Here is a 13,367-nt window from a genome sequence, read left to right as displayed (position 1 = left end):
GCAATTGTGAATGGCAGTTCATTCTTGATTTGGCTCTCTTTAAGTCTGTTATTGGTATATAGGAATGCTTATGATTTTTGCACATTGATTTTGTATCCTGAGACTTTACTGAAGCTGCTTATCAGTTTCAGAAGATTTTGGGCTGAGACGATGGGGTCTTGTAAATATACAATCATGTTGTCTGCAAATAGAGACAGTTTGACTTCCTCCTTTCCTATTTGAATACTCTTTATTTCTTTTTCTTGCCTGATTGCCCTGACTTACTATAATGTTTTTTATATTAACTCATCTAGTATTGGATGATTAAAGAGAAGATAAATTTTGAAGAGGCAAGGGAATGAAATAACTGCTAAATTCTAAAAAGTCTTGCTGTGTCACCTGAGCTCTAGAGAGAAGGTGTTTTGGAAACAAGACAACTTTTGTGGAAACAAGACAAGCAAATGCCCGAAGAATTTTCATTTAAACTGGTAGCATACACATTCTCTCTTCTCCAAGCTGATACGTTTCCTTCAAAATGCAACTTAGGTATGACTCCTAGAATTCTTTCCTGACCTCACAGTTCTGGGTATCCCCTTTTTACTGCTGTTTATGTATTGATGAGCCCTCCCTATCTTTTGAATCTGGTAGTTTACAGTCATTGGTCATATGACTGACCTTTGGCTGGATGAATAAATTAAATTCAACCAATGCTTAATAAACTGTGAATGATGGCAGGGAGAGCTTAATACTTGACAAAGTTGGTACTTAAATGCCTTGCTTGTTTACATGTTGGACACCTCAGCTAGACTGAAAGCTTTTGAGAGTGCATATTCTATGTTACTTATTTTTGTATCCTTGTTCTTTAGTAGATAATAATTTTTCTTATTTGTTTGCTTAATAAATTAATGCAGTTAAAATAATATTGACATATGATTAGGAAATTTGTATGCACACAGTCTTAATTTTGAACGTGTTGTATGTTATAGTCAATCTGTAAAGTAGTTAGGAATTCAGGTCTATGATTAATGGATGACCTTTAAAAAGAGGCATGGAGGGCCGGGCACGATGGCTCACATCTGTAATCCCAGCACTTTGGGAGGCCGAGGGCGGTGAATCACGAGGTCAAGAGATCGAGACCATCCTGGTCAACATGGTGAAACCCCGTCTATACTAAAAATACAAAAAATTAGCTGGGCATGGTGGCACGTGCTTGTAATCCCAGCTACTCAGGAGGCTGAGGCAGGAGAATTGCGAGAATTGCCTGAACCCAGGAGGCGGAGGTTGCAGTGAGCCCAGATCACACCATTGCACTCCAGCCTGGGTAACAAGAACGAAACTTCATCTCAAAAAAAAAAAAAAGAGGCATGGAAACCAGGTGCTGGCTGAAAAATTAAATTCAAGAAGTATTTATTGGTTTGTGAATATACAGAAAAACGAATTTTAAAATTCCCCCTGAAAATTAAAAACCTTCAGGGGAATTTTCAGTAATAGAGAGTCAGAATGTGGTAAATGCTATAACAAAAATATTGTCAAAGAACTGAGGGTAGTGTATTTATAATTCCCCAGTGAGGGAGCTTTAGGGAGGTTTAGGAAGACTTCCCTGGGGAGGTGGAATTTGACTTGGACCTTGAGGATAAGGTATAGACTTGATTTCTATAGAAGAGAATCTGTGATCACAGGAGAAGGGTCAACGCTGTTACTTTGGCTGCAACAATATTTCTTTTTAGTTGTCACAGCTTGGGAACTAAAGAAGAGAATACAAGTGTTCTTTGGTCTGGAATCACTCATCTGTGTATAGCTTGTATAGTCCCAAGTCAGATAAATGTAAATAATGGTCACTTAAAGTTAGTATATTACAGGTTTTCATTCCAAGTATCAGTTAATAAGTTTTATAGGTTTAACAACTGATTAATTTATTAATAAACGTTATTTGAATGCCTAATTTGTGTAAGATGCTTTTAAAAACTATCAATACAGTGATGAATAGGGTGGAGGTTCTGTCCTTAAGCAGTTTAGAGTCTAGTAATTTTATTTGTAATTGATCAGAATAGTAAAGCAACATTTCTCTGGTTGACTTGACTCCCATTATCCCTTTGACTGCCTATACTAACCCTTTCTAAAACCCGTGGGGTGGGGAGAGACGTACCTGGCCCTCCTCCACTTCTCTGTTTCCTGAGAAATCAGTGTTGTAAGTGCATGTGGAAAGTGGGGTCACCTTCAGCTTCCTCCTCTTCCTAGGGACAATCACTCTGTCATTTTCTTATGCCCACTTGCCCTCCCCAAACAGAAATTAGACATGGGGATTGGGAAGAGGTCAGAATTCGTACTGGGGAGAAAGGGCCTCCTATCCACTGGAATTAGGAAAAACATATGGAGTTCTTTCCTCTCTCCAAACTTTTCATTTCTTCTCAAAAGAAAAAAAAAAGTCTGTTTTTTTCCTACTCTCCCATCAGTTAATCCTTGTTGATGTTGGCAAATCTGGGAATAAATGGCAATTTTCAAGGACATGGATCTCACCCCATGATACTCTGGATATTAACAAATTAATTTTTATGCATAGTATTATATGAAGTTGTTCTATTTTAAATTCAATTAATTTGGATTTTTAAAAATTATATTTGGTGATTCATGGAATATTATTGGTGGAATTACCATCTAGTTTTGACTATTACAGAATCAATTTATAGCCATGGCCTTGGACCTTACAATTAAGTTTCTGAGCTGCCAGTCAGATAAGGTGGAGGGATACCCTGCTGGAAGTAGTGAGGTTGCAAAAAGTGAGTATTTTATGCCTGGTTCTGTTGGACAGAGAATCTGAGCTATAAATATCTCTGCTCAAAGGACTGGGTGATTGAGAGTTAACTAGAGCTATTTCCTGCTTGAGGTAGAGTCACAATGTATGTACTATTTATATTTGTGTCTTGAGCAACAAAACAAAAGCAAGAGGTTGGCATGCAGAGGAACTGGAAGAAAGGCAATAGATCTAAAGCTGATCTTTGTTTTAAATAGGCTGGATATTCTACACCCATGACTCATTCTTTGTGAAAGAATATGCTGTTTGGCCTTTTCAGGGGAACTACAGTGCATCCTATGATTTAGCATCTCAATGAGGGCTTATTCATTAGTTGAACAAAGGCTTTTTTTAGAAATGAGGATTATATTGTTAGTAATTTTAGAGGGAAAATGTCATTGTCCATTTTTATAGTTAATGTGGTGACCAAGGAAAACAGCCTCTTTTAGAAGTTCTGAAAGTATATGGGAAAAATTGTATGCTTGACTGCTTTTCTATTGGGAGAGTTTTGTGCTGACAGAAATTGAAGCTTATATAAGTACTGTTTTGTTGCTTTGGAAATATTTTTTTACCCTAAGTTTCAGGGTTTCAAGAGGAATTTATATTTTTAATTTATGATACATAAAATTCAATTTACGAAGTAATAAAACACTAATTTTTTTCAAATTCCAATGTTTTAAGTAACAGTGTACTAAATAAACATATTTTTTGTTTTTTTGTTCCTCTATACATTAATAACCAATGGTAAGTGAGTTTTAGTGTTTTGAGTTTTTAAAAAGATTTTAAAGATCACAGAACAATTGTAGTCCCCCCACCACCCCGCCATCCCCATTGATTATTAAGATCATCTTGCGTAGTTTTAGCTTGTATGGTCAGTTTTATGACTGGCAGATACTGCTGTGGCAAAGCAAGGACTGCCTGGTGTTAACTAGGTGAACAAAATTGAGAATAGACTCTGGAAATTCAGTTGCTATTTGTCATTGAGGAACTGCTTGAGGTTACAGATCATGACTTTTCAATGAGACTGCTCATAGTTACTAGATTTTCTTTAGCCCCATTCAGCTTCAGGAGGAGCTTCTCATTTCCATAGGTACACTTCTGAAGTAAGACACCATTGCATTCACCATCTATTCCCTTCAAAGGCATTGGCATGGAGGACAAGGGAGTTGATGGTGAATGCAGTGGTGTAATTATAATAATAATTGACTATGGCATTTAAACTGCATAAGGAAGAGAAAGAATATCTGGTGATAGGCAATAAAGTGGTAGCATTGGTTGAAGGGTTTTACTGATGTTAAAGGGTTGTTGGTCCTTTGGCTGAAAAGATAAGTGGTGGAAAGAAAACAGAATACTAGAAGCTGAGATTAGAATATGCTTTCAGTTATCAGTAATGACAAGTTCAGAAGTATAACTGTGGAAATGAGAAGCTGAGGTAGGAAAAGATCATTGGAGAAAAGAGCTGAGTATATTGGAAGGATCATCATCATCATGATGAGGTGGTGTCAGAAAGACTGACAGTAAGTCAGGATCTAAAAATAAGGAAATAAGGGCAGTAGTGACTTGAATGACAGCAATGAGTTGGGGTAGTCCGTGATATAGTCTCATGACAGTAAAAACTGAGCTACTATCAGAATAGTCTTAGTGGTTCTAAGGGAGAAAGTGGTAGATAGTTGTGTTTTGTAAAGTAAGAGGTATCTTCCCAAGAATTGGAAGAGTTCTGGGGTTCTTCTTGATTTTTGCTTGAGTTCTTCTGATGGAAGTCAGGAATGCTGCAGAAGGATTCTCTTTACCCCTGTCAGATGATGGACCAGAAACAGACTCTCTTGATGACAGCCAAATTCAGTATATTGTTGATAGGGTTAGAATAATGAGTGGTTATTGATTGTCCTGTTTTAAAATTCACAAATCATCCGTATGACAAAAAACTAAAGACCAGTGATTTTTATTGAGGTGGATCTTAGGAACCTGCTAGGTTTTAACATTAAAATAACTAGCATAGGCCGGGCGAGGTGTTGCACGCTCGTAATCCCAGCAGTTTAGGAGGCCAAGGTGGGCGGATCATGAGGTCAGGAGATCGAAACCATTCTGCCAGTATGGTGTAACCCAGTCTCTACTAAAAATATAAAAATTAGCCAGGTATGGCGGGCGCATGTGTATAATCCCAGCTACTTGGGAGTCTGAGGCAGAACTGCTTGAACCCGGGAGGCGGAGGTTGCAGTGAGCTGAGATCGTGCCACTGCACTCTAGCCTGGTGACAGAGTGAGACTCCATCTCAAAAAAAAAAAAAAAAAAAAAACTAGCATAATTCCTTTTCCATAGGTACTCAGTAAGCATTTATGGTTTTCATTAATTAAGACAGTTAAATTTTCATTTATAAGATCATTCTCATAATTGGTTATACCTAAATATATGACAGTAACAATAGTTGTTCTTTGTATTTTAGACTATCCTCATAAATATGGTCCTCAGGGGGGCTGTGCAGATCATTCAGTATTTGAAAGGATGAGGAAATACCAGATGACTGGTGTAGAGGAAGTAACACAGGTAAGGATTTTAACACTAGCTTGCATTTAGGAAATGGAAATGGAACTTGAGCATGTATATCTACATTTAAAAATGTATGTTCTAGAATTTCTGAAAGATTTATACCGCTATGGGGAGCGTTTTTTAATGCTCAGAGAGGCCCAGTAACTTGCCAGTAATAAAGAGATTGCACTGCGGTTTGAATACAAATATATGCGACCCCAAAAAAACCCACTAAAATATACTATCTTTTACACGTTTTTGTTATAACAGAAAACAAGTGTTTTATATAAGTGTAAATATTTATATTAAAGTGACTACTTGCCCTGGTTTGCCAAGGTATTCTTCATTTTTAACACCGAAAGTTGTGTGTCCATAGATGATCTGGTTGGTCATGTTAATAAAAGTCTCAGGGCTTTTCGTATTTTAATTCTTCTTTTTATTTTCCTCCTTTTTCTTTAGTTATAGGTGACAAATTATAGTTACTCAAATCATAAGTTCAAAATGAGAAAACATTTCTTTTATGATAAAACATTTGTCATGTATTTTGGACATCCTTTTTAAAAATAGTATGATAGAGTAACATTTCTTGAGCCATGAGTATTTGTATTCACATCTATTTCTTGATCTGTAAATGGCATAAACAATTCTGTTTCAGGTGGGTGTTTCTAGTATTAAGTGAGATTTTATTCTTACTTGTTTTGAACACATACATATTGATCTTCTGCCATGTGTCAGAGACTGTGGAAAGTTCTGGGAATATGTGGAGATTAACTTTTGAGATTCTCGAAAGTTTATGGTTTAGTTGGAGATACAGAGAAACAATTTAGGGTAGGAGGAGAGAGAAGAGGATTAAGAATAGGATGATATTCCACACACAAGAGGAATAGCTAACCTAGCCTTGGAAGTATTTGAAGGCAGTAATCAGAAACCTTAAGAATAAGTAGGAGTTAGGTTAGCCATGAGGATATGAAAACACTATTCCAAGCAGGATATACAGTGCATATGAAGACCAGGGAGACAGAAAGATCAGTAAAGAATTTTTAACCTGGGGGTAGAGTTTAAGACTAGAGTTTAGGAGACTAATGAGAAGTTGTAGTTACTCAGTTGAGAAGTGATAGTGGCTTGTACTAATGTATTGCCATTGCGGATAGAAGGGTTGAGATTACAGACCATTAGATATAATAGAATTTAACAGGGTGGCTTGATAAAATATTAATACACAAAAGTAGGTTGCATTTATTTATAACGTGCGTAGGCCGTTATAATGAAATAGTGACAGAAATATAATGAAGTAGTGGACAGTATTAATAATACTATCAGAGAATATTATGTATTACAGAAAAAATGTAACAAAGAATTATAAGACCTATATAAGGAAAATCAAAACTTTATTAAAAATATTAAGGAAGATTGATTTTAAATAAATGGAGAGATATACCATATTAATGGGGAATAATATTTAATATTATAAAAATATCAGTTCTCCCTGTATTGATTTGTAGATTCAATACAAGTTCAATACAAATCACAGCAGGTTTATTTACAACACTGATCAATGGGTCTAAAATGTTAATATGGAAAAGTAAGGACCAAGAAGAGTTAGGGCCCATTTAAAGATGGTGAACAGGAAAGAGGGTTTTACCCTAGGAATTATTAAGACTTACTATAATAATTGAGATTATGATAGCACAAGGATGGACACATTGACTAGTGGAATAAAAATGAGTGCTTAGAAAAAGACCCATGCATGTATGAAACTTTTTTGTGTGGTAGAGATACAGTCTCAAATTAGTGAGGAAAAGTCAGGACTATTAAATAAATGGATCCAGAAAAAATGTTTATCTACTTGAAAAAAGATGGAGTTGGATTACCACCTTACACCATGTTTACAACAAAAAAGTCCAGATAGATTGAAGTATTAAGTGTCTAAAATGAAAACTTTGAAACTTGAAGATTTCTCTTTCAAGCTGTGATAGAGTAACTCATATCTAACATCAATAAAGTAAGGAAAAGTCGGGACCATTAAATAAATGGATCCAGAAAACATGTTTATTTATTTGAAAAAAGATGAAGTTGGATCACCATGTTTACAACAAAAAAGTCCAGGTAGATTGAAGTATTAAATGTCTAAAGTGAAAACTTTGAAGCTTGAAGATTTCCCTTTAAAGCTGTGATAGAGTAACTCATATCTAACATCAATTAAGTAAAGAAAAGTTGGGACCATTAAATAAATGAATCAGAAAACATGTTTATCTATTTGAAAAAAGGTGAAGTTGGATCACCATATTTACAACAAAAAAGTCCAGATAGATTGAAGTATTAAATGTCTAAAGTGAAAACTTTGAAACTTGAAGATTTCCCTTTAAAGCTGTGCTACAGTAACTCATATCTAACTAGCCTTTCTACAATAAACAACTGGAAAACTGAAGAAAAATGTGAAACAGTTATTTTCACATTTTCAGCAATGTTGCTAAGTCGAAGAGTTAGAAGTCAGAGTTCAGGAAGACCAAGGCGTCTGGACTTAATGGGCACAATACCTGAGAGGAGAGAACTGTGTTGAGAAAAAGCTCCAAAGGTGTTGCCTTCCTTGAGACTTAGCTGAATACTAAGCTGTGCCTACACAGGATGAAATTCTATGAGAAAACTGTGAGACAAAGAAAAACTACTGGGACTCTGTGAAGTGAACAACTATCAAAATACTGGGGCCAGGTGGTGGTTCATGCATGTAGTCCTAGGATTTTAGAAGGCTGAGGCGGGAGAATCACTTGAGGCCAGGAGTACAAGACTAGCCTGGGTATCCTAGCCAGATCTCATCTCCATAAAAATTTTTTTTCTTTTCATTAGCTGTGGTGGTGAGCACCTATAGTCTCAGCTACTCTGGAGGCCGAGAGAGGAGGACTGCTTGAGCCCAGGAGGTTGAAGCTGCCGTGATCCATGATTGTGTCATGGCACCCCAGCCTGGGCAGCAGGGCAAGACTGTGTCTCTAAAAAAATTACACATAGTAGAGATCCCAAGCCATGGTAGCAGGGGTAACCTAGCCCTAGGGTAGAAGCTACTCCAGACCTACCCTTCCTAAGCAGAAAAAGAAGCCTCAAAAATGTGAAACTACTTTTCAAATAAATTAGCTGTCTGTCAGAGAAAAGCTCAATAATATTTGTTAAAGGAGGACGCTAAGTTCAGATACTCAACAATATAACATTCACAGTGTTAAACATTCAAAGAACATTACTAGATGACAGGAAACTGAAAAATGTGATTCATAATAAGGAGAAGAGCCACCTAAATAGAAAACAACCAGTAATTATAGGCATTAACAGGCAAGGACTTTAAACAACTATTATTAGTATGTTCAGAGAATTAAAGAAAGATGTGTACACAAAAAGGAGAGAATAGAAATTCTAATAAAGAACAATATGGAACTTCTAGGCTGAAAAATATATTACCTGAAGTAAAAAATTTAGTGGATAGGCTTAAAAGAAAATTAATTACTACGGAAGCCAACATGAATGTACTCAAATAAAGGAAAATAAAACAATAGTGTCCGTATCTAAGCAGAGAGAAAATAATTGATGTCCAAGGGGAAGAGATACAGAAAAAAATATTTTAAAATTAATGCCTCCAAATTTTTCAGATATGAAGAAAAATTTCAACTCATGGTTTAAGAAACTCAGTGAAACACATGCAAGATAAACACGAAGAAAACTATACCAGGGTATATTATAATTAAATTATTGGAAACACCTGAAAATCAGAGAAAACTATAAAAGCAGCCAGAGAAAAGGAGATACATTTACATACAGGGGAACAAAGATAAGTATAACTGGTGAGTTCTCATCACATAGTCAAACTGGAAGACATAGAATAACATCTTGAAAGTGTTGAAAGAAAACCTGCCAAACTAGAATCCTGTCTTCTGTGAAAATACAGAAAATAATTTTGAATTCTGTGAAAAACAAGGGCAGATTAAAGATCTCTTTAAAATAAAAATTGAGAGAATTTGTCTGTAGGAAACCTACAGTGTAAGAAACATTAAAGGAAGTTCTTCAGGTAGCAAAAGATACCAGATGGAAACACAGGTATACCCCACAGGAGTTAAGAACATTAAATATTAACTATATAGATAAATGTTAAGCAGTTTTTTTCTTATTTAAAAAAATCTTAAAGAGATTATTACCTAAGTCAAAATAATAAGGTATAAAGGATTTTGTAGTATACAGAGAATCAAAATTGATGACAGTAGCACGAATCACAAGAGGAAGAACAAAAGTATATTGTGTTTCTTAAACAATTTGTGAAGTGGTGTAATTTTGACAGGTAAACGGTGCTGTGATAAAGATAGATATTGTAAACCTTAGAGCTGGAGTCAGCAAACTACAGCCTATGGGCCAACTGTTTGCTTTTTAAGTAAAGTTTTATTTGAAAACAGCCACACTTACTCACTGATACATTGTCTATAGCTACTTTTACATTATAGTGGCAGAATTGAGTAGTTGTGATAGAGACCATGTTGTCCGAAAGTCTAAATACTTACTATAAGGCCTTTTAAGAAAAAGTTTGCAGGAATGTCCTCTGCCCTGGAACAACCATTGAAAAAAGAAAAGTGAATAATTTAACAGGTTAATAAAATAAATCAAAAGTAATTAAAAACAGTTAATTCAAGAGAAATAGAGAAAAAGGAACAAAAACAGATGGGACAAACAGAAAATAAATAGCAAGATGATAAGTTTAAATGTAACCATATTGATGACTGCATTAAATATAAATGGACTGCTGAGGCATGAAGATTGCTTGAGGCTGAGAGTTCAAGACTAGCTTGTTCAACATAGCGAGACCCAGTCTCTATTTTTTTTAATTAAAATAATATAAATGGACTAAGCACATTAATTAAGAAACACATTAATTATTAGTATGTACAAAGAATTAAAGACATGAACACAAAAAGGAGAGAATAGAAAAGAACCAAATGGAACTTCTGGGCCAAAAAGTGTATTATCTGAAGTAAATATTTAGTGGATAGGCTTAAAGATTGAGAGTGATTACAAAAAAAAAAAAAGTCAGACCAAATTAGCCTAAAAGAAATGCAATTTAAAAGTAAAGACACAGTTTAACATTTAAAGAGCTAGGTGAGATGGTTCACTCCTATAGTCCCACCTAGTCAGGATGCTGAGGTAGGAGGATTGCTGGAACCCGGAAGCTTGAGGCTGCAGTGACCTGTGATTGACTGCACCACGATACTCCAGCCCAGGCCGCAGAATGAGACCCTGTTTTTAAAAAAAAAAAAAAAAAAAAAGAGTTTATTGTTTTGGATTTGGGTCATAAAATGATGGAAAAGAAATTGGTTTTAGTTAATTATGCAATGAATTAATTTATGGATTCATATTCCTAGAGTTTATCCTTAAGGACAGTCTTAAAGTCCTTAGGAAAACAAGAGAAAGCTTCATAACACGTCTTATGAGGCCAGTGTTACTTTGATAGTCATACCAAACAGAGACATTACACGAAAACTAAACTACAGGCCAATATTCCTCATGAATGTAAAAGTAAAATTTCTTAAAATGTTAGCACATGAAATCCAGCAACATAAAAGTCACACATTATGCTCAAATGAAGTTTATACCAGAAATGCAGAATTGATTAACAGTATAACATCTGTGTAATCTACCACATAAACATAATAAAGGATGAAACCCTTCTGATTATCTCAGTAGACTAGTAAAAAAGTATTGACAAATTTCAACACCTAACATTTGGCAAACTACAAATAGAAGGAAAATTTCTTAGGCTAGTAAGAGCTTTTGTAAAAAACCTATAGCTGACACCATGCTTAAAAGTGAGAGACTAAGTCCTTTTCCTTTGAATCAGGAATAAAAACGGTTTTTTTTTTTTTGAGACAGTCTCACTCTGTCGCCCAGGTTGGAGTACAGTGGTGCATTCTTGCCTCACTGCAACCTCTACTACCTTGGTTCAAGCATTTCTCCTGCCTCAGCCCCCTGAGTAGCTGGGATTACAGGCGTGCACACCATGCGTGACTAATATTTGTATTTTTAGTGTATTTTCATGTTGGTCAGGCTGGTCTCGAACTTTTGGCCTCATGATCCACCAACTCAGCCTCCCAAAGTGCTTAGATTATAGACGTGAGCCACTGCACCTGACCAAGGAATAAAAACTTCTACTCAACATTATACTCAAAGTTCTAGTCACCATAATAGGGCAAGAAAAAGAAATGAAAGACGTACAGATTATAGAGGAAGTGGTTAAAGGTAATACAAGAGTAAACCTAGAAAAAGTTCCTAGAATCAACAAGCAAACTTATCAAGGACATAGGCTAGAAGTTGATTGACATAATCGTATTCTTTATACTTCAGTGAATATTTAGAAAATGAAAAAAAAAGCACCAAAATATAAAATACATAGAATAAATTTAACAAAATATGTGAAAGATATGTACATGAAAAACTGGAAAACATTGCCAAGAAAAATTAAATATCTAAATAAATTGAGAAATGTACTTCATTTGTGGTTGGAATGCTCAATGTTAATATGTCAGTTCTCCCCAAATTGTTCTGCAGGTTCAGTGCAGTCACTATCAAGAATTCCAGTGGACATTTATTTAATAATTGACAAACTGATTCTAAAAATTAAACTGAAAAGGATAAGATCTAGAATAGGTGAAACAATTTTCCAAAAAGAACATGGCTGGAAGATTTAATAGTATTTGATTTTTAAGAATTAGTATAAAGTTACAGTAATCAAGATAGTGTCATTTTGGCCTGGGCATAATGGCTCACACCTAAAAACCTAGCACTTTGGGAGGTTGAGGTGGGCAGATCATGAGGTCAAGAGATCGAGACCTTCCTGGCCAACATGGTGAAACCTCGTCTCTACTAAAAATGCAAAAATTAGCTATGCTTGGTGGTGCATGCCCATAGTCTCAGCTATTTGGGAGGCTGAGTCAGGAGAAACACTTGCACCCAGGAGGCGAAGGTTTGCAGTGAGCTCAGATCGCATCACTGCACTCCAGCCTGGTGACAGAGTGAGACTCCATCTCAAAAAAAAAAAAAAAAAAAAGATACCCCATGCCAGTGGAAACCAGAAGAGCAAGAGTAGCTATACATGTATCAGTCAAAATAGATTTCAGGACAAAAACTGTAAGAGACAAAGATGGTCACTATATAATGATAAAGGGAGCTGGGCATGGTGATTCACACCTGTAATCTCAGCACTTTGGGAGGTAGAGATGAGCCAATCACCTGAGACCAGGAGTTTGAGACCAGTCTGGCCAACATGGCAAAACCCTGTCTCCATTAAAAATACAAAAATTAGCTGGGTGTGGTGGTGGGCACCTGTAATTCCAGCTACTCAGGAGACTGAGGCAGGAGAATCACTTGAACCCAGGAGGTGGAAGTTGTAGTGAGGTGAGATCATACCACTGCACTCCACTCTGGGTGACAGAGTGAGACCCTGTCTCAAAGAGTGTGTGTGCGTGTGTGTGTGTGTGTGTGTGTGTGCGCGTGCGCGCGCATGTGTGTAATGATAAAGGGGTGAGTTCAGCCAGAGGATTTAACAACTGTAAGTATATATTGATATAGTTTGGATATTTGTCCCTGCCCAAACCTTCTGTTGAATTGTAATCCTCAGTGCTGGAGGTGGGACCTGGTGGGAGGTGTTTGGATCATGGGGGCAGATCCCTCATGGCTTGGTCCTGTCTTTATGATATGAGTTCTTACGAGATTTGGTGGTTTAAAAGTATGTGAGACCTCCCCCCGACTCTTGGTTGCTCCTGCATCTACCATGTCATGTGCCTGTTCCCCGTTCACCTTCTGCCCATGCTTACAGGCTTCCTGAGGCCTCTCTAGAAGCCAAGTGGATGCCAGCACCATGCTTCCTGGAAAGCCTGCAGAATCATGAGCCAGTTAAACCTCTTTTCTTGATAAATTACTCAGTGTCAGTTATTTCTTTATAACAATGTAAAAATGGCCTAATACATGTATGCACCCAACACTGGAGCACCCAATTATATAAAGCAGAATATTATAAAAAGAGATAGACTTCAATATGGTAATAGCTGAG

General features: G+C 36.3%; 1 protein-coding gene across 1 annotated transcript in view; it reads left to right on the top strand.

Annotated features, from left to right (window-relative positions):
* ADAM10 (ADAM metallopeptidase domain 10) overlaps positions 1-13,367 on the top strand; it is a 157,530-nt gene that overhangs the window by 87,457 nt on the left and 56,706 nt on the right. Inside the window, exon 5 of the mRNA XM_003928979.3 lies at positions 5,214-5,314. Within this exon, the coding sequence (XP_003929028.1) occupies positions 5,214-5,314 (101 nt within the window). The remainder of the gene's footprint in view (positions 1-5,213; positions 5,315-13,367) is intronic.

This window comes from Saimiri boliviensis, chromosome 2 (assembly GCF_048565385.1).
Source record: "Saimiri boliviensis isolate mSaiBol1 chromosome 2, mSaiBol1.pri, whole genome shotgun sequence".
Taxonomy (NCBI): domain Eukaryota; kingdom Metazoa; phylum Chordata; class Mammalia; order Primates; family Cebidae; genus Saimiri; species Saimiri boliviensis.
The sequence above is the reverse complement of the archived record's forward strand: the minus strand, read 5'-3'. Positions and strand labels throughout refer to the sequence as shown.